This window comes from Pezoporus occidentalis, unplaced genomic scaffold, assembly GCF_034315485.1.
Source record: "Pezoporus occidentalis ecotype Australia unplaced genomic scaffold, CSIRO_AGI_Poc_V1 ctg16, whole genome shotgun sequence".
NCBI classification, from domain to species: domain Eukaryota; kingdom Metazoa; phylum Chordata; class Aves; order Psittaciformes; family Psittacidae; genus Pezoporus; species Pezoporus occidentalis.
The window spans coordinates 349,716-370,707 of record NW_026913425.1 but is presented as its reverse complement, the minus strand read 5'-3'; the positions used below and the strand labels follow the sequence as shown (position 1 = coordinate 370,707).

Here is a 20,992-nt window from a genome sequence, read left to right as displayed (position 1 = left end):
AGCAACATATAGTTGTTACACACATATAACACTGTATAGTGAAGCTGCAGCACATCCCCAGATATTTGCTAAATATCCACTGCTAGGATATGTTTGAGAGGGAAAAAAAATGGATTATTGAGCATTCATGTACAACTGATTTTGTACTACAAAAATAAGATCATGTCAGTTCAATTATTTCCCAGCAACATTCAAATCCGATGCAGAAAAGGAGCATTTCCACCCAAGAGAACACTACTTTATGTATTTCACTTTGAACAGTTCGCACTAGAAGACTTATTTATAGAAGTTAGTACAGTACAAACACAAAAACCATGAGACTTTTTTTTTTGTTTTCTTATTTTGGTATGATTAGCTGGAGGATTTGAAGACCAAAAAAAAAAAAAAGAAAAAAAAAATAGATACTCACAAAGCTTCTTTTTTATTAAGGCTTCTCATTCTTGAAAAGATTTTTATTTTCATTCAGAAATTGGAGCAGCTATTGCTGCTCAAACAAACAAAAATTTATTTAACAGTGTTCTCTCTCTGCCAGAGATCACAATAGATGCCCTGGTCAGGACACTATCTAGTGACACTTCTGAATAATGCTGTCTCATCCTCCAGAAAACTGTGGTGCAAGGATTTCCTAGTGAGAGGCAGGAAATTTAATTTTATAGCCCCCAGGAGATTTAGTCTTCCATAGATTTGCACAGTTGTTTTTTTGACTTCACGTAAACAGTCCTCATGAAACACTGGGAGAAGCTGTCACAAGCAAAGTAACAAAATCAAAGATAATAATATTCACTGGAAAAACACCTGTATAGCAAATACAAATGGCAAGATGTACAAATGGCAATAGAGCCAAGTTAATAATTGTCCCCAAAAGGCCGGTGGCTAGAATTATGCAATGTCAATTACAAACTTATTATCGGAGCACATACAGAACAGAATATGAAGCTGTCTACTGCTTTTACATTTAAGAAATTCCCCTAAATAGTTTCTGCTTTCTTGAGGGAAGTCACTAGTTTTAAATTTTTTTTCTTATATAAAAAGAAAATTAATTAAAAAAAAACCAAATAACTATTTTAAAATCAAGCCTTACACCACCTAATTTGAACTTTCAGTTTAAGATAGCTACAAGCAAATTAAGATGATACAAAGAGGTATGGTCACCAAATTAAACAGCACAAACCTCTATTTGTCCTTGCATCCTTAAATACCTGAAGCTGGAGGGAGTGAGAAAAATGCAGGTTTTTGTTTGCTTCCCAGTCATTTCCACACTGCACTGCTAGAGAGGTAAATGTGCTAGGCATGAAAAAAGCAGGCAAAACAGACACAAAGAGATTCTTCACTACGTGATGGATGCACTGCAACACTGCTGCCTTATGTCTGCTTAACGCATTCATCAAAGTGCAATTATAATAAACACTATGACAACTACTGGGAGATGAGTGACTTTGAATTCAGTGCTCACCAGTACTGTGAGAGTAAATGAGAAGTCGCATTTAGGGACCTCCCTTCCAAGCAAAATGCAATGCTGTGGTATTAGGAACCCTCTTTTTCCTCATATAAATCAATCTTAATGCTAGAGGGAAAAAAGCAATTATTTTCTTTTTTTTTTCTCTCAATAAAAACAACCAATTACCAGACTCAGATACAGAAAAACAAAGCAACAGCATACCTTCAAAATGACTTCAGCATTCCTGACAGCTAGAGAACAGTCAAGCAAAAGTAATTCCTACAAGAAAAACTACAAGTTCCTAGGATCTAATCCTGTTTATCAATCTTTTGTTTCTTTGTCTTACCAAAATGTCAAGCAAACTTGGAGTAAACTTTCATATTATGACAGAAACAAGTTAATAACTGCCCTCAAAAGGCCGGTGGTACAGGAACAGAACCAAAAAATAAAAACCAACAAATGAGCCAAAATGTCAAGCCATCTGAACCCACTCTTCCACAGACATCAGAAGTGGCTATGGGATGAAGGAGCAGCATGGGACTTCCAACAGTGTCAAATCATTACAGGCTTAGGTCCTAACAGGCAAATTCAGCTCTGCAAAGTCTCTCCTTAAGTTCCTTTCTTACCAACAGGATTTTTATTGGGAACTTACCTGCTGCATACACTTTTAAAGATGACTGACTCAATGTGGGCATCAGCTTATAACTTGTGTTAACGGGATCCTCCCAAAACACAGGTTTAGTTACTGCTATGTACAGATGCCTTTGTGAAATCAATTCCTGCAGACAGAATACAGCTATACTTCAGGAATTTAAACCCAGATCTCTCAACCCTTAATCTGTTATTACCTGCCCCACTACTCTTCTTTCAGCATCACTCTTCCCCTTCCCTCTTTTTTTTTTTCTTTCTCGTAATAGATGCATCAGGGCTTCTTCAGATCATAACTCATGCAGAGAGCATACAGATGCTCTCAGGCCCCACAGAACAGTGAAGGCCCATGAATATAGCTGTAATATAGTGGGGTAAAGAATTTGCACGTCTTACAAATCACACTTTACTGGTGCACAGCAAAGTTAGAGGGACACGGGTTGCACCACAGATTGGTTACAACATAGGGATAAGGATTTTCGCTACAGTTCGTTGAGTGCTTCTAAAGCTTAACTCACTGCTGAACAAGTTCTGCAAGACTGTCCAGGGGGTGAAATAGAGGAGGCAAGTATTACATAGCTGCCATCTCTCAGGCATCTTCACAGCTATAAGGCACGTATAGAAAAGCTGATAAAGTCTGTAAACCTTATAAGTAACATTTTCTTAGATGGAAAGCAGTCTCTGCACCTTGAATCACAACGGCCAGAGGTTCCAAGTTTGATCACTGGGTAAGGTTAGCGTTTCCCATCTTTACTGACCAGCCTCGGACTGTGTCTTCACAACAAACACTGAGCAATTTCAGGAAGGTTGCTCACTTCTTTCTGTTTTCCTATGGTTCATACCCATCATAACTAAGCAGCACATGTTGCGTGGGAGAGGAATCAAAAGAAAACCCTTCCTTACAAAATGTACAATACTGTCAGCTGCAAATCCAAGAAAGGCTCTATTACCATCCAACCACAGACAGCATCTGTATGTCCCCTGCATGTGTTACAATCTGAGGAAGCCCTGGCGCGTCTGCTAAAAAAAAAAAAAAAGGAAGAGCTGCTCTCCAACATCCTACTGAATATGCACAAACATGAAACAACAGCTCAAGCTCCAGCTGACAGAAAAAAAAACAACCAAAACAACTCAGTTACACCTAGAAGAAATACATCAAATTATTACTCCTCAGCACAATGAGACAGCATCTTCAGAAACCACAAGTATGAATACCAGTTCCTTGCTGTTAGCAATCCAATGTCCTGCACTCGCATAGGAGCGTGAGTGCATTAGGGACTGTAGTGATAAGACAAGGGGTAATGGGTTCAAACTTTTTCCCCTTAAAAGGGGAAGTTTAGATTAGATCTAAGGAAGAAGCTCTTTACTGTGAGGGTGGTGAGGCACTGGAATGGGCTGCCCAGGGAACTTGTGAATGCTCCATCCCTGGCAGTGTTTAAGGCCAGGCTGGACAAAGCCTTGGGTGACATGGCTTAGCGTGAGGTGTCCCTGCTCATGGCAGAGGGGCTGGAACTAGATGATCTTAAGGTCCTTTCCAACCCTAATTATTCTACAATTCTGTCTCCTTTCACTGGGAAAACCCTAAGACTCACTTCTATTGTACACTTTGTTCTTTAATTCCCTTTCTAAGGAATTATCTGCATACACAGTTTACTTCTTAGAATACTCCAAGCCTCTTATCAAACATTTTGCCATGCTGGTTTAATGTTTTTCCTGAGTAGTTAATCTTTTGATACAGGCAAAAGAGTATTCAGGTACTTTTCTGATAACACTTAAATACATCCGAATTTTAAAATCATGACAGTTATGAAAACAAATCAAGGACTGCCATATACCAGCAAGGCAACAAAACAACCGATTTCATACAAACATAAAATAGTTAGGGTTGGGTCTAGCTCCAACACCCCTGCCATGGATTGAGCCACCTTCCTTCAGACAGGCTGCTCAAAGCCTCGTCCAACCCAGCCTTGAACACTGCTAGGAATAGGGAAGCAAACATTTAACCAGTAAATGCTGCCACATTTCAGTCTTTCTGAACTTCAAAGATAGCAATATAATAAGAGACATTGGCGCACAAAGTACATAGAAGCAGTATCTGGGAGGAGTATCAGCACCACATTCTTATGTTTTACACGTGTTGTTGTCTTCCAAGGTAACAAACTGGAGGAACAACTCACCACTGCTGCACTGACTCTGCCCTTGATATACAGTGCTTTACAGTGAAAAGTCAACCGTTGGTTCTCCAACCTATAGGAAGAAAATAACTACCTTTAACAAAGACTCTTTCCTACGAAAAGCAAGTTCTGACACACAAACCACACAGCTTAATGCCTCATGCTCTTCTGATGCCGTTCTCGTCGGTTCCACCCCGACTGAACACCGCTTCTGGGAAAGAACCCGGAAACACGTCCTTGAAATAAGGTAACAGTTCTCTCCGACTCCGAGAGAGCACTTGCCCGCTGCCACACAGCGCAGCGCGCGAAGGCAGGCTGTGCTCGGAATCCAGCACGGAAGACAGGCAGGTGCCCTGGGTGCACCCGTGCTGCTGTCATTCGGACAGCCGGGAGCCAGCATCGAAGCGCACACAGGGAACGGGGCGCGGCGCTCTTGGCTCTGGGGATTCCCCCCCGCAACTGCCTTGCTGAGAGCTGCAGCCGCTTTCCGCCCCCCTCCCCCCCAGTCCTCCTCGCGGCCTACTCTCCCTCCCGCCCGCCTGCCATGACTGCGCCCGGGCCGAGCACCGACCGGCTCGGCGCCGCGCCGCCCGCCACGCAGAGAGAGGCGGGAGGCCGGCCAGCACGCCGTGCCCACAGCTCCCAGCCGCCCGCTAGGTCGCGGTGGCGGGAGGGCCCCGGGGGGGCGGCGCTCCCCGAGGGTTGCTCACCGCTGCCGGCTGCTGCCGGGCCCGGCACACGGGGCTGCTGCCGGTTACGAAGCTTGTGCCACGAGCCGGGACCAGCTGCTGCTGCTGCTGCTGCCGCCGCCGCCGCCGCCGCCGCCGCCGCCGCCGCCGCGCGCCCCCGTGACGACTGTACCCAGCGACCAGCGGGCAGTCCTGCTCGCGGTGAGCCGGCTGATGGCTGGGGAGGTGGGGGCCTGTGCGCCACGTGCTCTAACCACCCCGGGGGGCGGAGACTCACCGCCTGACGTCACAGCTTCCCCGTGGGGAGCCACGTGCTCCAGGCCCTCCAGGAGGTGACACCGAGGGGCGGGGCGCGGGAGGCCCGTGCGAGCCGCCTGATGGCGGAGCTAGCCGCGGCGGAGGGGCGGGCAGCTGAGGCCGTGCTTCCCTGGTGTGTCTGTGGTCGTTTCGGACAGCGGCGGAGGCGGTCTGAGCGTGCCGAGGGACCGTGCAGAGGTGGCCGTGCACCTCTAATCCTGTGTTCGGTTCTGGGCTCCTCACTACAAGAGAGACATTGAGGTGCTGGAGGGGCTCCAGAGAAGAGCAACAGAGTTGGTGAAGTGTCTGGAGCACAAGTGTGATGGGGAGCGGCTGAGGGTCCTGGGGGGTTTAGTCTGGAGAAGGCTGAAGGGGGGCCTTATTGATCTCTGCAATTACATGACAGGAGACTGTGGTGAGGTGGGGTCGGTCTCTTCTCACCAGTAACAAGCAACAGGACAAGAGGTAACGGCGGTGCTCAGTGCCTCAGGTTTGTGCGATCTGTGGCGCTAGACACTGAACAAGCTCGCTGCAGCTCCGCATGACGTCGGGGATACACCCATTCCCAGTCGCGCCGCTCGGCCTAGCGACCACTCCCGGAAAGCCTCCTCCCGAGGGGAGGGACTGTCACGACGTGCCGCCCGGGCGCCGAGCCAGTGCCTCCGCGCGGCTACCGCGGCCGCAGAGGCCCTCCGGCTCCTCCCGCCACCGGGAGCCTGCTGCGCAGCCACGGAACCAGCCCGCAAGCACCGCCGGCCCGCTGGGGGGCGCTGTGCCTCGTGACGCTGCGGCCCGAAGCGGTGCTGGTCGGGAGTCGTAGTTCCGCTCGGCACGTGTGCGGGGAGGGGTGTGGAGCGGGGTGGTGCGGTGCGGGCCGGTGCGGGCCGGTGTTGCCGCAATGTCCAAGGCACGAGCGGGGAAGCGGCTGCGGCAGGAGCGCAGGGAGGGCGGCGCCTCCGGTGAGTGCGGGCCGCGGCCATCGGCGGTGCGCGCGGGGACGGAGGCCATGGCCAGGGCTGCCACCTGGCGCGGCCTGCGCTCAGCCATGCTGGGGTGAGGCCTCGGTGCTGCGGGCGGGCCCGGGGGAGTGCGGTGTGAGCCAGGAGAAGCGCCAGTGCCGACGGCGGAGCTGAGCTGAGGCGCTCCTCGCCGCGCTCGCAGCGGGTGTGACTCTGCTCTCTGCCCTAGGCGTTCTCTTCAACACCGGCGCCGGACAGCACATCCTGAAGAACCCCCTCGTCGTCAACAGTATCATCGAGAAGGTGGTTGGCGGGGCCGGAGGCGGCGCGACCGGGAGTGGGTCTGGGTGCTGGGGGAGCGCCGGGCACAGCCGGCCGAGCGTTCGCTGGAGGAGCGTGTCATGAGCTCTGCCCGCTTCCCTTACTTCGGCCTTCCTGAGCTGTGGAGACACCTACCTTCTGTGCTGCAGTTACTGGCTTTCCATGCCGCTTTTTTTCTGATGTGCTGGTTATTTCTGTTTTTCCATACTTTGCAAAAGAGCTCTCATAAATTAGCATTGGGACATTCTTGTTCTCACTTCTTCCTTCTTGTCACTCTCTTAATTATGTTCACTCGCCTCTGCTAGGTTATTTTAGCTTTTTACCAAGCTGCATGTACCTTTCGTCTTGAAATTAAAGGTTGCTTGAAATCAGTCCTAGAAAAACAACTGCAATGTGATTTGTTCTTAGGCTGCCCTACGACGTACAGATGTCATTCTGGAAGTGGGCCCAGGAACTGGTAACCTGACAGTAAAGATGTTAGAGAAAGTTAAAAAGGTAAGTGTGAATTTGCCACACGCACACCTTCCCAAGCTCCAACAGCATTGTGGCTTAGACTGTGGCAAGCAGAAGGGTCTTCACATGCTTGATTAAAATAAGTAGAATTACTCTGTGAATATTTTTCTTAACCTTTGCATAATTTTATTTTTTTGTTGTTGTTTGTGCAAATCTTGTATGGTTTTATCAAACTACATTGCTGTTACCCATTTATGTGATAAGGCTTGCATGTTTTTGGAAAAGGAGTGAGGTGCATAGACTAATAGGATTATTTAAACCTGTACCAATAGATACAGAGGTTTTTTACCATTGAAATTTTAATCCCAGCCAGGAGAAGCTGTATAAAGTTGCAGTGATATACTTTGTTTTCAGGTTATTGCTTGTGAAATTGACCCTAGACTTGTTGGTGAACTTCAGAAGAGAGTGCAGGGCACGTGAGTATCAAAAGTGGAAATAGCAAGCTCTTAAAGCAGTGGAGCTGCATTGGCAAAAACTTCGGCAACATGCTTCTTTGAGGATAACCACACCATATTTTCCTCAGGAGTCTGGCAAACAAACTAGAAATCAGGGTTGGAGATGTCTTGAAAACAGATTTGCCGTTCTTTGATGCATGCGTGGCTAACTTGCCCTACCAGGTATGGCTCAACAACGTGGCGAAACTTTTTTCCTTCTAAATGATAATTGCCCAGAAATTATACTAACACTATTACTCTTTCTTCAGATTTCTTCACCTTTTGTTTTCAAGTTGCTGCTTCATAGACCTTTTTTCAGGTATGTGGAAGAACAGAGCTCTGTATTACCTGCTAGAAAACAAAATAGCTTTAAAAATACTCCCAAATCAAATTTTTTTGTTCCTAAAATATCAGTTTGATGGATCGGGGCCACACACAAGATTTTCTATAATACGAAACCTGCCAATGGCTGGAAATTAGTTTATGGCAATGTATTGAGTATGAGGGGAAAACTTAGTCTTGGTGTCAGTGAATGTCCAGCTGAGAAAACCGGAGTTGGATCTCTTGACACTAGTAATATAACTAATTGTTATTCCAGGGTAAGTAGGGCATTGTAGCACTTCAGATGTCTTCTTACCTGAGAAAGGAGGAGTGGAAAAGGTAGGACCAAAGCTAAGACACTTCTGTTGCATGGTCCGAAAAAGTAACTGCTCAGGTAGTTTTTTTGTCTTGTTCAGTGCACATGAGTTCTTGAATTCTTTCCCTGAAGCGCTTGCATTAGTGACATTACTGGTCAGGGTTTGGAGCTTGGAGAGTTTGGATTTGGAGGACTCATCATAGAATTATTCAAAATGATTAGTTACAGTCAGGCATAGAACTCTTGAGACTAACCTCCTCTTTGATCCTGATGCTCAGCAGTATACAAAATCAAATTCTGTTCTGTCTTTAAGAAGATGCAGATGTCTTTAAAAGGTTTTGTGGTTGTTTTTTTTTTTTTGTGGTTTTGGGTTTTAACGCAATCTGCACTAATTAAGACATCTTGTTTATGGCAAACTTGTATTGTTTCTAAGTACTGAGGCAAATACTGTACTTTCCAAATGTGTTAGTTTTGTTTTGATCTAGAAGTTGATTACTTAGAATTCATTTTCTCATTTCTGTTATTCTCAGGTGTGCAATACTTATGTTTCAAAGGGAATTTGCACTTCGTTTGGTTGCCAAACCAGGAACTAAACTATACTGCAGACTCTCTATTAATACTCAGTTACTAGCTCGAGTGGATCATCTGATGAAGGTACATCATTCTGCCTTAGCTAACAGAGCTACCAAAGACAGAAGAATGTTTCTAGGTATGTGAGGATTTGCTGCTTATTCATACAGCTGCCTGACTTCTCCTAACAGGTTGGAAAGAACAATTTCAGGCCTCCTCCCAAAGTGGAATCCAGTGTTGTCAGAATAGAGCCAAAGAACCCACCACCACCTGTCAACTTCCAGGTGAGCATGTACAACAACATAGGATACTAGTGGTAATACTTAATTTCACTTTTCACTTACTACTCAGTTCCATGTGCTTTTTTACTATTAACTGCCAGCTACTCACTGGCATTTACATAATTCCAAAATACTTCTCTCTTGATCAAGCTTGCGTTAGGACCTTACATGAACGTGCCATCATCAGTTCGGGTCCAGCTTTATTTACACTATTTCTGACAAGACTGAGGTGCCGTCTCCATGTCAGTTGGAGAGTTGCTAGTAATAATGCCCCTTTCGTGGTGGTTCTATCTCCCAGAGACCCTTCAGGCTGATGATTTTATTGGCTACGATCACAGCGGTATCTGTGAGAAGGCTTATCTTCAGATGAGTGTGTACAGGATAGTATTCTTAAAATTACACTGAATGCTCCATGACTGGAAGTGTTCAAGACCAGGTTGGACAGGGCATGAGCAAACTGGTCTAGTGTCCCTAGGTGTCCCTGCCCATAGCAAGGAGGTTGGAACTAGATGATCTTAAGGTCCTTTCCAACCCAAACCATTCTATGATTCTATGAAAATGCTTTGATCTTAAGGACCATTTCAGTCTTCCCCAGGGTGAGCCAGATAGTCTTCAATTGCATTTCTTTTCAGCACAAGAACAATTTCAAGGTTTTCAAGAACAGTTCAAAGGTTTTTGTGGGTGAAGAATTTTGTCTTCCATTTCTGTTGTTTTGTCCAAATCAGGACTGGTTTTGTATTGTTTAGAAAGATATTTTCCAGGAAACTTTTAATGTGTTCAATATTACTGTTCTGAAGTTCTCAGTAGTGACTTGTCTTGTTTGTAGTAGCTGCATGTTCCTCTCTGTAAATTCTGATATTTTTAATTTCAGGAGTGGGATGGTCTGGTAAGAATAGCGTTTGTTAGAAAAAACAAGACACTCTCCGCAGCATTTAAGTAAGTAACTTGGGCCTGCAAGGATTCTGGAGAGGGATTCCTTCTTAGAAACTGTAGTGATAAGACAAGGGGTAGTGGGTTCAAACTTAAACAGGGGAAGTTCAGGTTAGATATAAGGAAGAAGTTCTTTAGAGTGAGGGTGGTGAGGCACTGGAATAGGTTGCCCAAAGAAGTGGTAAATGCTCCACCCGTGGTGGGGTTCAAGGCCAGGTTTGTCTAGTGTGAGGCGTCCCTGCCCATGGCAGGGCAGTTGAAACTGCATGATCTTAAGGTGCTTTCCAACCCACACCATGCTATGATTCTGTGATTCTATAACTTCTGCTAAAGGACATCTTTTCAAAGTTTGAAAGCCCGTTCAGCTAACCATTTCTCTGGTGCAAATGCACAGCAGTGTTACATTCATGCCAGCACAGTCTGGGATAAACCATGATGGAGGATTTATGCCAAGGTCACAAGTTGTTTTAGTAAAAAACTAGGCAGCTGTTCAAAAAGAACAGCTCTATGTAGGTGTTACAGTTTTTGATAGTAAAGATTAACAATGAATCAAGTCAAGAAACCTAGTTAAAGCTCAATTTTTATTCTTTTTGCATTCCTTTCAGGTCAAGTGCTGTAGAGCAGTTACTGGATCATAATTACCGAATTCATTGTTCCTTACATAATACAGTAAGCTCCTTTCTAATATATTGAATTCTATTTCTGTGTATTGTGTCCTACATACTGACTTTTAGAAGAGTAAAAAGTTAACATTGAAAAGCTGCTTTAGCGTGTTAAAGTTTTTCTGAGAGAGTTTGAGGGAGGAGAAACTTGCCTTAAAGAAAAATCTAAAAGGGTCATTAAATCAGTGTGAAAGAGCTGAAAGCTGAGTGTGTTACTAATATATTGGCTGTACATACCTCAAGGACTTCTACTAATCTAGTAAGAATCTAATGAGAAAACTTTCTGTGTATGCTTAGCAGTACTATTGATTCATTTATAGTGAGTAAGCTGGGGTATAAAAATCCAGATATAAGAATACAGAAGTCCAAACAAGAAAAAAAATCCCCGACATACCTACTTGAAACAAGAACCATTCTAAAAGCAGGAAAAGAATAATTATTTAAATGACCCTTTTCTGTGCTATGAATAGAAAATTAATTTATATCCTATTTTTCATTGACAGGAAATACCTGAAAACTTCAAAATTGCAGAGAAAATACAGGCAGTCCTAGAAAATACAGGTTACTCTGAGAAACGAGCCCGTTCAATGGATATAGATGATTTTATTAGGTATTCTTTTTTCCTTTATGCCTTCCTTTTAAGCTTCTTGAAATTCTATCTGTGCCTGTGTAGCACAGATTATTATTGGGTCACAGAGTAATAGTACTGTTTTCCTCTCAATACCAGACACTCCTTGCTTCCAGTCCTGAGTGTGAACACTTAAAACCCTACGTATATTTTGGCTGCTGCTTACGTTGTTGAGAATCAACTAGCCAAAGATCCCTATTTCAGGTGTTTGTGTACTAGACCCTTTAGCCTCCTCTAAAAATGGCTTTAATAATGGAATTGATTATTGTAATATCCCTGGAGACTTCCGCAGCCCTCCTCCCTGTTGAGGATTAGGCCGTAGTCTATAGCATAACTTCGAAATCTGTGTAATTAACTGCTATATTCTGCTCTTACGTCTGGTCAGTTAATTTAAGTGGCAACATAAATCCTCTTTCACAGTGTGACAGTTAATACAGCTACCACTCTTTAAAGAAATGTAGTAACTTGCTAGGCTGCAGTATAACTAACTGCACTAACGCCTACATTTCCAAAATGGTGAATTTGCTAATAACATCTAGTTTAAGATTTTGTAATAATTCTTTTTTGCAGTTGAACAGTGGCTGCTTTCATGCTATTTTTATATATTATTCACCATCCAGCACCTCTTAGAAATGCCTTAAGCTGAAATATAAATTAGTGGAAATTGTAACATAAATCTTTCACTCTTTCAGCTTGCTACATGGCTTCAATGCAGAAGGCATCCATTTCTCATAGATTCTACTTGAAGAATGAAAGATCTTCTGTATTTTGTCACCACAGACTTATCTAAACCAGAGTGACTACAGTGTACATGTACATTCTGGTTCTTAAAACTTTACATGCAGTTTTATCCCAGAGAGTAGGGAAGAAGCTGCTGCTTTCTATTTTAAGAGAGAAATTCTTCACAGCTGAAGTGAGGTGCTGGAATCCCATATGACTGTATATTTTTAAATGTACCAAATAACATGGATGGATGCTGCCGTGATTGAAATTTGTGTTCTCTGATCATGGACTTGAGTTTGCCTCAGTAAATTCTTGCACAGTACTCAAAAGTACAACCCTAAGTCTAGCCTGGGCAACAAACACAGTTGTAGTCATTCCATCTGTTTGGGATTTATTTTTTTTTTATTGTGTTTTTTCAAAGTATATTTAAACATTATTTTAATTTGAAATGCCGGCCTCTTTCATGTGTTCTCTGGTATCTGCCCCCATTCCAGTTCTGCTAGCAGTCAGCTTTTCTTGGAGAAATCCCGGTAACACTTTCTCAGGAACAAGAGCATTTATCTTGCCAGCTCAGTATCAGTTACAAAAACACTACAGAGATACCTGATAGTACCAGTGTCATCTCCTTATGCCATCTTTATTGCCCTCAAACCACAGCAGGAACCAGCAGAAAGCTACCAAAGGGCTAGTCTCATAAGCATAGACAGAAAGGTTATTTTTGCCAACTGTAAATTCAGGCAGCTGTTTTTATAAGAAAAATACTTCACCCATCAAAGGAGGGAAAGGTTTTAGCATAGATCAAAGCTTTCAGTGAGTCTTACAGGAATGCATGCCTGTGTCCTGACAGAAAGACTCAGAAGTGCCTTAATAGCGTTTGGATTATTATGTATTTGTTGTTAAGGACAAGGCAATTTTCTCAAGGAGTTTTGTATTAACTGTAGCACCTCTCAAATGAAAAATCCACTTTGGTCTGTCTTACAGGAAAAAGTAACTTTTCACTCTGCAGCATCATGCAGGGGTGAAGGCACGGCTCAATGTATTAGCTACCATAAGTAATTTTTTTCACGTGTTTTATACCTCTTTCAATACAACCACAGTAAGTGGAGGGAGAAGAGGCAAGTTAGCAAAAACTCTTCAAAGATGTAATGTCATTTTATACACATCCAGTGTCAATTCTTACAAGTCATTGATTCAGAAGCATGTACAGAAGCAGGCACATCAATCTGCAAGCATCCCAAGAGGTTGTTTTGAAAAACCAGATTGCTCATTTATTTTTTAATTTAATGATTCTAGTGCTGGTTCACTGCGTAGAGAACCAATGTATGGGTGAGGTAAGTAGCAACAGCAGTGCAGTCAGATTAATACAGAAGGAGCAAGTGCTGGAGATCTGTGTCGCTTGGTAGGAAGCTGCTAAAATGTAACTGCATCTGTCATTCCTGTCCCCTTTGGCACCTGCTGTAAACCACAGCTTGGTTGTGGCTCTAGGCTTGCATGGAGGAGTGGTAGGGAATCTACTATTTCTGATACAGAGTGTCTTGATCATTAGAGGCATTTTATAAAGTAAATTCTGCTGGAGAAGTCTTCAAAGAAGCCCTCTGGTATTGTACGATAACCTGTACTATACTATCACCTGCTACGAAAACCTGCTGCCTTCTATTTCACTGGTTTTTCTTACAACTATGAAGGAGGATGTTCCTATATGCTCAGAAAGACACATGATGTTTAAGACCTGCTGCAAAACTTCCAGGACAGCATTCTGGGCAACTTCTTCATGTATGACAAATCTGTATGAAGAGCTGGCTCTTGAAGTAAATACTCATTCTGCAATCAGAGGCCTTTTGTTCAAAAGTGTAACTCTGATGCAGTTACAAAGTGAAATCCTTCTCAAAGCACAACAGAATTTCCACAGAAGTAAACTCACACAGAATTCATTTAATAGCTTAATTTTATTAAACACATTATGTAAAATCTACATTGTTTCAGTTCATGTTTACACACAGATAGATTTTTTTTTTTATTTTTTTTTTTTTTAACCATGATGCGACAAGAGCTTCCCATAGCCTAGCATTCTATGGGAGATAGAAACATTGAACACTACAAGAATTCCTGGCTTATTAACAATCTTTTCAATTGCCTTCCTTTTATCCCCTGCCAGGACTGGCACAAACAAACAGGCTTATATTCCAAAAGTATTTTTTAAACAATTCCAAGGGAAAGTCTGCTAATACAAACTCCTGGAAACTGGGAGAACTCCTAGAGAGGTCTACAAGTCTTCATTTGACAAGAAGTTCTTACATGAAAGGTCAGCTTTTTTTGGATACTGACTTGCAAAACTAACTTGAGTGCCACCACCTAAGAAGTGCTGATACACATGGCGCCATTGGTAAGAATTCAGGGTACTTGATTTCTATTAGCGCCAGGTTAAGAGGTATTGTGCAAAATCCCCAAAAGATGCAAGTTCAACCCACTTTTCAGCTGCTGGCACTGTACAAAGGGAAAAATAGGTATTAGCTACATTTATTTTTAAAGCAACAGAGCTACTCAAACTACCTGCAAACTACGGTTAATGAACATGTAAGTGTGTCATGCATTAAAAGCCAAATTTTAACAGTATGTGAAAGGCCAATGTGTACTCATTTAGCTGGATCCCTGAACTTTGACAGTTATCCATATGCAGAGGTCAGATTGTACCTTTACTCTGACAACATTACCACATACCATAACACATACTGTATATGTGCATTACCCAAAGATACAACTCTCCTTAGTACTTAAACATTACCCTTTATTATACATCAACTAATTTTTATTTTTGTGGTTTTTTTTGATCAGTTTTTTGTGTTTTTTTCTTTTTAATTACAGAATGAAATGTGAGAATTATATCACCATTATTTATGGTACTCAAATAAATCTAAATTCCATATTTTTACAAGGAGGATGGAATGTCCAGCTGTTTGTACACCCTTAACAGCTATTGCAGTTCCTGTTCAAATGATATGGCACATCCTGTGAAATGAATCTAGCCACCAAAAAAAGTCTCAAAACACATTAAAAATGCACGCGCACTGGAAGTAATTTATATTGACAAATAAGGAATGTTATCATTAAGGCTGTGCTTCAGGAAGGTGATGCTGAGGGTTAAGTAGCCTTCATCAAGGCACAGAATGGGAAGAATTAAAGCACAGCTGTCTGTAGAGGAGGAGTTACATACAACCACTAGTGAGGTGTGCATGCACGCAAACACAATTTAAAACTGCACAGCTGGTCTTTGTAACAAAACTGAACATAGCCAAAAAGAAACTGTGGCTTTTTAATGGCCACAGCTTTACTTCATTGTTAAAAAATGGCAAATATTTCCAAACCAAAACCTCACGATTTGAGTAAGTGAAATATTTTAAACAAAGTGCTTCACAGATCTGAACCCTGCATGGTTGTGCTGTCTGGTCTAGAAGCATTTTGTAGACATCATAGGAGCGTTTCACACCAAACTTAAAAATGTCATTCAGGTGAATAAGAAACAGGACATTTCCACAGACATTTCTAATGTTTTTACACTTTCAAGTAGTTGAGTTCTTACAGCCACTGGGTTTTGTAACAAATGTGTGCTACAGCAGTACAGGTTCATGGACTCCTTTAGCAGCAAAGAACTGTTTCAAAGGGCACGTGGTTTTTTCAGGCTGATCTGCTTACTGGCCTGTTCCTCCTCTTGCAGAGCTGCCCGGAAAGATTTCACTTTGTCTTTAATGAAAAAGAGAGAATAAATACTGATGTGCCCCTGCTCAACACAGATCTCAAAATTAAGCCCTGATGCTGCACATCCCAGCCCAGTGCACAACAAAGAACATCCCTCCACAAAAATAGCTGGCACTACAAACTACAAAAGGATTGAGACAAGCTTAAATTCAATACTCACCATACAAACAAGTTGCAGAGCAACTCAGTCCCTTCTTAGATGCTACCCCCTGTCTCTAGGCAGGGTAGATCTAGGAACTGCATAATGCATTCCCAGCATGTAACCTGTTCACACTTAAATTCTGCTTCTAACTCAGAGTATAAGGAGATGCACACCACACAAATCCTTTTCCTTCTCAGCAGCTTCCAAACTATCCTTAGAGGCATACAAAATTGTAATAAGTGTACAATCAGTCATTTCTGTACATTCTAAAACCCAGCAGGGTAAACTCCCCCATTTTTCTATGAATGTGAAAAGCATGTGTGATCAAATTTTGGAAGTTATTCACTATAAACAGTGAAATGCATCTTTCATTAGTTTCATCATAACAACAATGGGAAAAACCTAGGAAAGTTAGTGTGGCATATTTTCATACTTCTATTTCAGAGTAAAAACTATGGTTTTATCTTACGAGAAGTTTCCTAACAGACCAAAACCACCCCAACTTCATCGCTCAACCCCCAACCCTACCCTTAAACTTCTACCAGTACAGCCTGACTGCTGGAGACCAGTTACAGAAACTAAATTGAAAGATCCATCTCCATAAGGTGTACCAAGCCAACAAACTGATTTTAGAAGAGAAGTGGAAGAGTCAATTTTGGGCTCTAAGAAGTATCTCCAGTTTGTTTTTCAACAAAGAGAGATTGACATAATTCAGACAGAAGGGCTTCTGAAGAAAAAGTAAGCTAACCACCAAGCTACTGAGAGCTCGATGCTGTTCTTAAGCAGAATCTTCAAAATGAGAGCTTTGTCCCGGTTACACTACATAATGCAACAGAGCAGGAACTGCAAGTCCCTACTACTTCTTCCTCACTGCATCACCTTTTTTTTCATACAGTCCATTTGGATATTCTTTTTCTCTCCATTACTGTTTTGGGGCAAAGGGGAAAAAAAAAAAGGGGGGGGGGGCAAAAGTTACAGGATTGAGTTTATACTTCCTGGAGGTAAAGCACAGATTTTTCCTTAAAACTAGGATAAGCACTTACACAAACATGTTCATAGGCAGAACAATAAATGCTCCTTCTACAAGACACTGCAGGGTAACAGAAGGGGGAATAAAGACCCTAAAACATAACCAAATATTTTTATCCTCATTATTACTACAAGTCTCCATGGCATATGAAAACACATAGCTAATAATGCACACCAAAGTGATGAAAAGCAATCTACCTCTAAGTTCGGTCAGAATTTCAATTTTTTGATCTAGAATTACTTCAAGTTGGGTAGCATAAGAATCCACATCATAGTCTACTTCTTCTGTCATCTCAAGAAGAGCTTTCTCATCCTCCAGCCATCTAAGAGATTCCTAGGCAGAAGTTAAAACAAATAAAACAAAACAGCTAAATACATAAGCAAAGTTTACAGACAAGTTTCAAGACAAAGAGCTGAATAAGACCTTTTCTCAGGACAATCACATTTTCACTGTCTAGCCACCTTAATATAACAGATCTCAAAATGAAATCTTATTCTCAACTAAGCAAAATTGAAACCTTACTGCTAATTCAACAAAATCGTAAGTGTTCTATATTCTTTCTTCATTCCAGTGATCATACCAGCAAGAGGTAAACCCCGGCTACTCCAGTTCTCTTCAAATTCAGAACATAAAGTGGTTGTAAAGCTAAGAAACTCAGAACTTTACACCACAGTTATGTCCCCTTAGGCAGGTATCTAACTTTGAAGCTGGGCTTAAATTTTACATATAGGCTGGCTGCCACTGATTATAATTATACTGTCCTTACTAAAGTCAAGGAGCCAAGACAATTCCACCCATAACTGAATTCAGTTTTGAGAGAAGCTGTGAGAAAGAACTATTTTAAACTCACTTGGTAGGAGACTTGCCAGAACTGGTCAAGGAGGCTTTAAACTAGGTGTGTTGGTGGAGGGGGGCATCATTCCATCCCAACACATCCAGTCAGTTGCCAGCACCTATAATAAATGCTCAGAGCAATGTAGAGATTTCCAGCCGCTCCAGCCAATGAGCCGGCTTCAGTTGGAGCTTGGCTCAGATGCCTCAATACAAATGCCCGTAGCATGGGGAACAAACAAGAGGAATTAGAGATGTGTGTACGTCTACGGGGGTATGATGTAATAGGCGTCACAGAAACATGGTGGGATGGCTCCTATGACTGGAGTGCTGGAATGGAAGGTTACAGGCTCTTTAGGAAGGACAGGCCTGGGAGGTGGTGAGGGGGAGTTGCCCTTTATCTTAGGGATAGGCTGGAGAGTATGGAACTGTCTGGGGACAGGTGAGCAGTCAACAGAGAGTTTGTGGGTCAGGGTTAAAGGGAATATAGCTATGGGAGACATTACTGTGGGGATCTGTTACAGACCGCCTGATCAAGGAGAACCTGTGGATGAAGCGCTCTATGGACAGATAAGAACAGCCTCACACTCGCAGGCCCTTGTTCTCATGGGTGACTTCAACCACCCTGACATCTGTTGGAAGGACGGTACAGCCCAGCACAAGCAATCCAGGAGGTTCCTCAGCTGTGTGGAAGACAACTTCCTTCTTAAAGTAATAGAAGAGCCGACAAGGAGAGATGCCATGCTTGACCTCGTGCTCACCAACAGGTAAGGGCTCGTTGGAAATGTGACGCTCCAGGGCAGCCTTGGATGCAGTGATCATGAGATGGTCGAGTTTGAGATCCTCAGGACAGTGAGAAGAGTGTGCAGCAAGCTCACTGCCCTGGGCTTCAAAAGAGCAGACTTTGGCCTCCTCAGGAGCCTGCTCAGTAATGTTCCATGGGATACAGCCCTAGAGGGCAGGGGGGCCTTAGAACGCTGGCTTATTCAAGGATCACCTGCTCCAAGCTCAGGAGTGTTGCATCCCAACCAGAAGGAAGTGCAGCAGCAGGAGGGCCAGGAGACCTCCTTGGATGGATAAGGAGCTGTTGAGGAAACTTAGAGGGAAAAAAGAGGCTTATAAAAGGTGGAAGCAAGGTCACATGGCCTGGGAAGAATACAGGGATTTTGTCTGGGAAGTTAGGGACCAGGTTAAGAAAGCTAAGGCCCAGTTAGAATTAAACTTGGCTAGGGATGTGAAATGTAACAGGAAGGGATTCTATAGGTACCCTGTGAATAAAAGACAGACTAGGGACAATGTGGGCCCTCTCCAGAGGCTATCAGGAGAACTGCCTACACAGGATTTGGAGAATGACTTCTTTGCCTCAGTCTTCACTGGCAGGGACTGTGAGAATGAAGACCTTGGGCCCACTGTAGGAGATGATCTGGTTCAAGACCTTCTTAAAAATCTGAACATGCACAAGTCCATGGGACCTGATGAGATCCATCCGCGGGTCCTGAAGGGGCTGGCAAATGAAGCTGCTAAGCCACTGTCCTTCACATTTGAAAGATCATGGCAGTCAGGTGAAGTTCCCAATGACTGGAAAAAGGGAAATATAACCCCCATTTTCAAGAAGAGGAAAATGGATGACCCAGGAAACTACAAACAAGTCAGTCTCACCTCTGTGCCTGCCAAAATCTTGGAGCACATTCTCCTGGAAGGCATGCTAAGGCACATGAAAATCAACAAGGTGCTTGGTGACAGCCAGCGTGGCTTCACTAAGGGGAAATCCTGCCTGACCAATTTGGTGGCCTTCTATGATGGGGTTACAGAACTGATGGACAGGGGTAGAGCAGTTGATGTCATCTACCAGGACTTGTGTAAAGCGTATGACACTGTCCCACACGACATCCTTGTCTCTAAATTGGAGAGACATCAATTTGATGGATGGACCACTCGGTGGATAAAGAACTGGCTGGATGGCTGCACACAAAGAGTTGTGGTCAATGACTCAGTGTCCAGTTGGAGACCAGTAACGAGTGGTGTCCCTCAGGGTTGGGTGTTGGGACCGGTCTTGTTCAACATCTTTGTCGCTGACATGGACAGTGGGATTGAGTGCACCCTCAGCAAGTTTGCCGATGACACCAAGCTGTGTGGTTCGGTTGATACCCTGGAGGGAAGGAATGCCATCCAGAGGGACCTTGACACGCTTGTGAGGTGGGCTGATGCCAACCTCATGAATTTTAACCATGACAAGTGCAAGGTCCTACAGCTGGGTCGGAGCAATCCCAGGCACAGCTACAGGTTGGGCAGAGAAGAGATTCAGAGCAGCCCTACAGAGAAGGACTTGGGGGTGTTGGCTGATGAGAAAATGAACATGAGCCAGCTACAGTGTGCGCTCGCAGCCCAGAAAGCCAACCGCATCCTGGGCTGCATCAAAAGGAGTGTGACCAGCAGGTCGAAGGAGGTGATCCTGCCCCTCTACTCTGCTCTTGTGAGACCTCACTTGGAGTACTGCGTGCAGTTCTGGTGTCCTCAACATAAAAAGGACATGGAACTGTTGGAACAAGTCCAGAGAAGGGCCATGAGGATGATCAGGGGACTGGAGCACCTCCTGTACGAAGACAGGCTGAGAAAGTTGGGGCTGTTCAGCCTGGAAAAGAGAAGGCTGTGTGAAGACCTCATAGCAGCCTTCCAGTATCTGAAGGGGGCCTATACGGATGCTGGGGAGGGACTCTTCATTAGTGACTGTAGTGACAGGACAAGGGGTAACGGGTTAAAACTTAAACAGGGGAAGTTTAGATTGGATGTGAGGAGGAAATTCTTTACTGTGAGGGTGGTGAGGCACTGGAATGGGTTGCCCAAGGAAGCTGTGAATGCTGCATCCCTGGCCGTGTTCAAGGCCCGGTTGGACAGAGCCTTGGGTGGCCTGGTTTAGTGTGAGGTGTCCCTGCCCATGGCAGGGGGGTTGGAACTTGATGATCTTAAGGTCCTTTCCAACCCTTACTATTCTACAATTGTATTCTATGATTCTATTGAGTAAGCCAACTCCCCAGATAGGTAAGAGAACAGTGAAAGTTGATTAAAGCGGCTCTTGAGCATCTTTGCACTCTGAGTATTACCATAAAAGAGGAAAAAGATAAGTCTTGCAGCAAAGAAGAATGGAGCCAGGAGCTTAAGGCTTCCAGAAACATGCAAAGCTGTGATCAAGAGCTTGGAAATGCTTTGATTTAAAGAAAACAGCAAACCACCAAGAATGCAGCTGACAGTTTTAAGCATGCTGGGCTTGAAATACTAAAAATAAGACTTTCCTCTCCTCATTAGTCCAGGTAATATCAAAATCATAGTCCAGA

The 20,992-nt window shown here is 43.6% G+C and overlaps 3 protein-coding genes across 6 annotated transcripts in view; 1 reads left to right on the top strand and 2 right to left on the bottom strand.

Annotated features, from left to right (window-relative positions):
- The window catches only part of IPO11 (importin 11), a 99,187-nt gene extending 94,853 nt beyond the window's left edge, over positions 1-4,334 (bottom strand). Inside the window, exon 1 of the mRNA XM_062612291.1 lies at positions 4,264-4,334. The gene's annotated coding sequence lies outside the window, so the exon portion shown is untranslated. The remainder of the gene's footprint in view (positions 1-4,263) is intronic.
- The window catches only part of DIMT1 (DIM1 rRNA methyltransferase and ribosome maturation factor), a 62,131-nt gene extending 48,255 nt beyond the window's left edge, over positions 1-13,876 (top strand). Inside the window, exons 2-13 of one of the 2 annotated variants that reach the window (XM_062612290.1) lie at positions 6,128-6,205; positions 6,435-6,508; positions 6,935-7,021; positions 7,394-7,455; positions 7,563-7,656; positions 7,743-7,792; positions 8,641-8,764; positions 8,872-8,964; positions 9,833-9,897; positions 10,497-10,560; positions 11,057-11,163; positions 11,874-13,876. In XM_062612290.1, the coding sequence (XP_062468274.1) occupies positions 6,145-6,205; positions 6,435-6,508; positions 6,935-7,021; positions 7,394-7,455; positions 7,563-7,656; positions 7,743-7,792; positions 8,641-8,764; positions 8,872-8,964; positions 9,833-9,897; positions 10,497-10,560; positions 11,057-11,163; positions 11,874-11,916 (924 nt within the window). In that variant the 5' untranslated portion in view covers positions 6,128-6,144 and the 3' untranslated portion in view covers positions 11,917-13,876. The remainder of the gene's footprint in view (positions 1-6,127; positions 6,206-6,434; positions 6,509-6,934; positions 7,022-7,393; positions 7,456-7,562; positions 7,657-7,742; positions 7,793-8,640; positions 8,765-8,871; positions 8,965-9,832; positions 9,898-10,496; positions 10,561-11,056; positions 11,164-11,873) is intronic. The other variant, XM_062612289.1, reaches the window with a different exon arrangement.
- KIF2A (kinesin family member 2A) overlaps positions 13,832-20,992 on the bottom strand; it is a 65,366-nt gene continuing 58,205 nt past the window's right edge. For all 3 annotated transcript variants that reach the window (XM_062612285.1, XM_062612287.1, XM_062612286.1), the window contains 2 exons: positions 17,027-17,162; positions 13,832-15,642 (listed from right to left, as the gene is read on the bottom strand). In XM_062612285.1, coding sequence (XP_062468269.1) covers positions 15,557-15,642; positions 17,027-17,162 — 222 coding nt within the window. In that variant the 3' untranslated portion in view covers positions 13,832-15,556. The remainder of the gene's footprint in view (positions 15,643-17,026; positions 17,163-20,992) is intronic.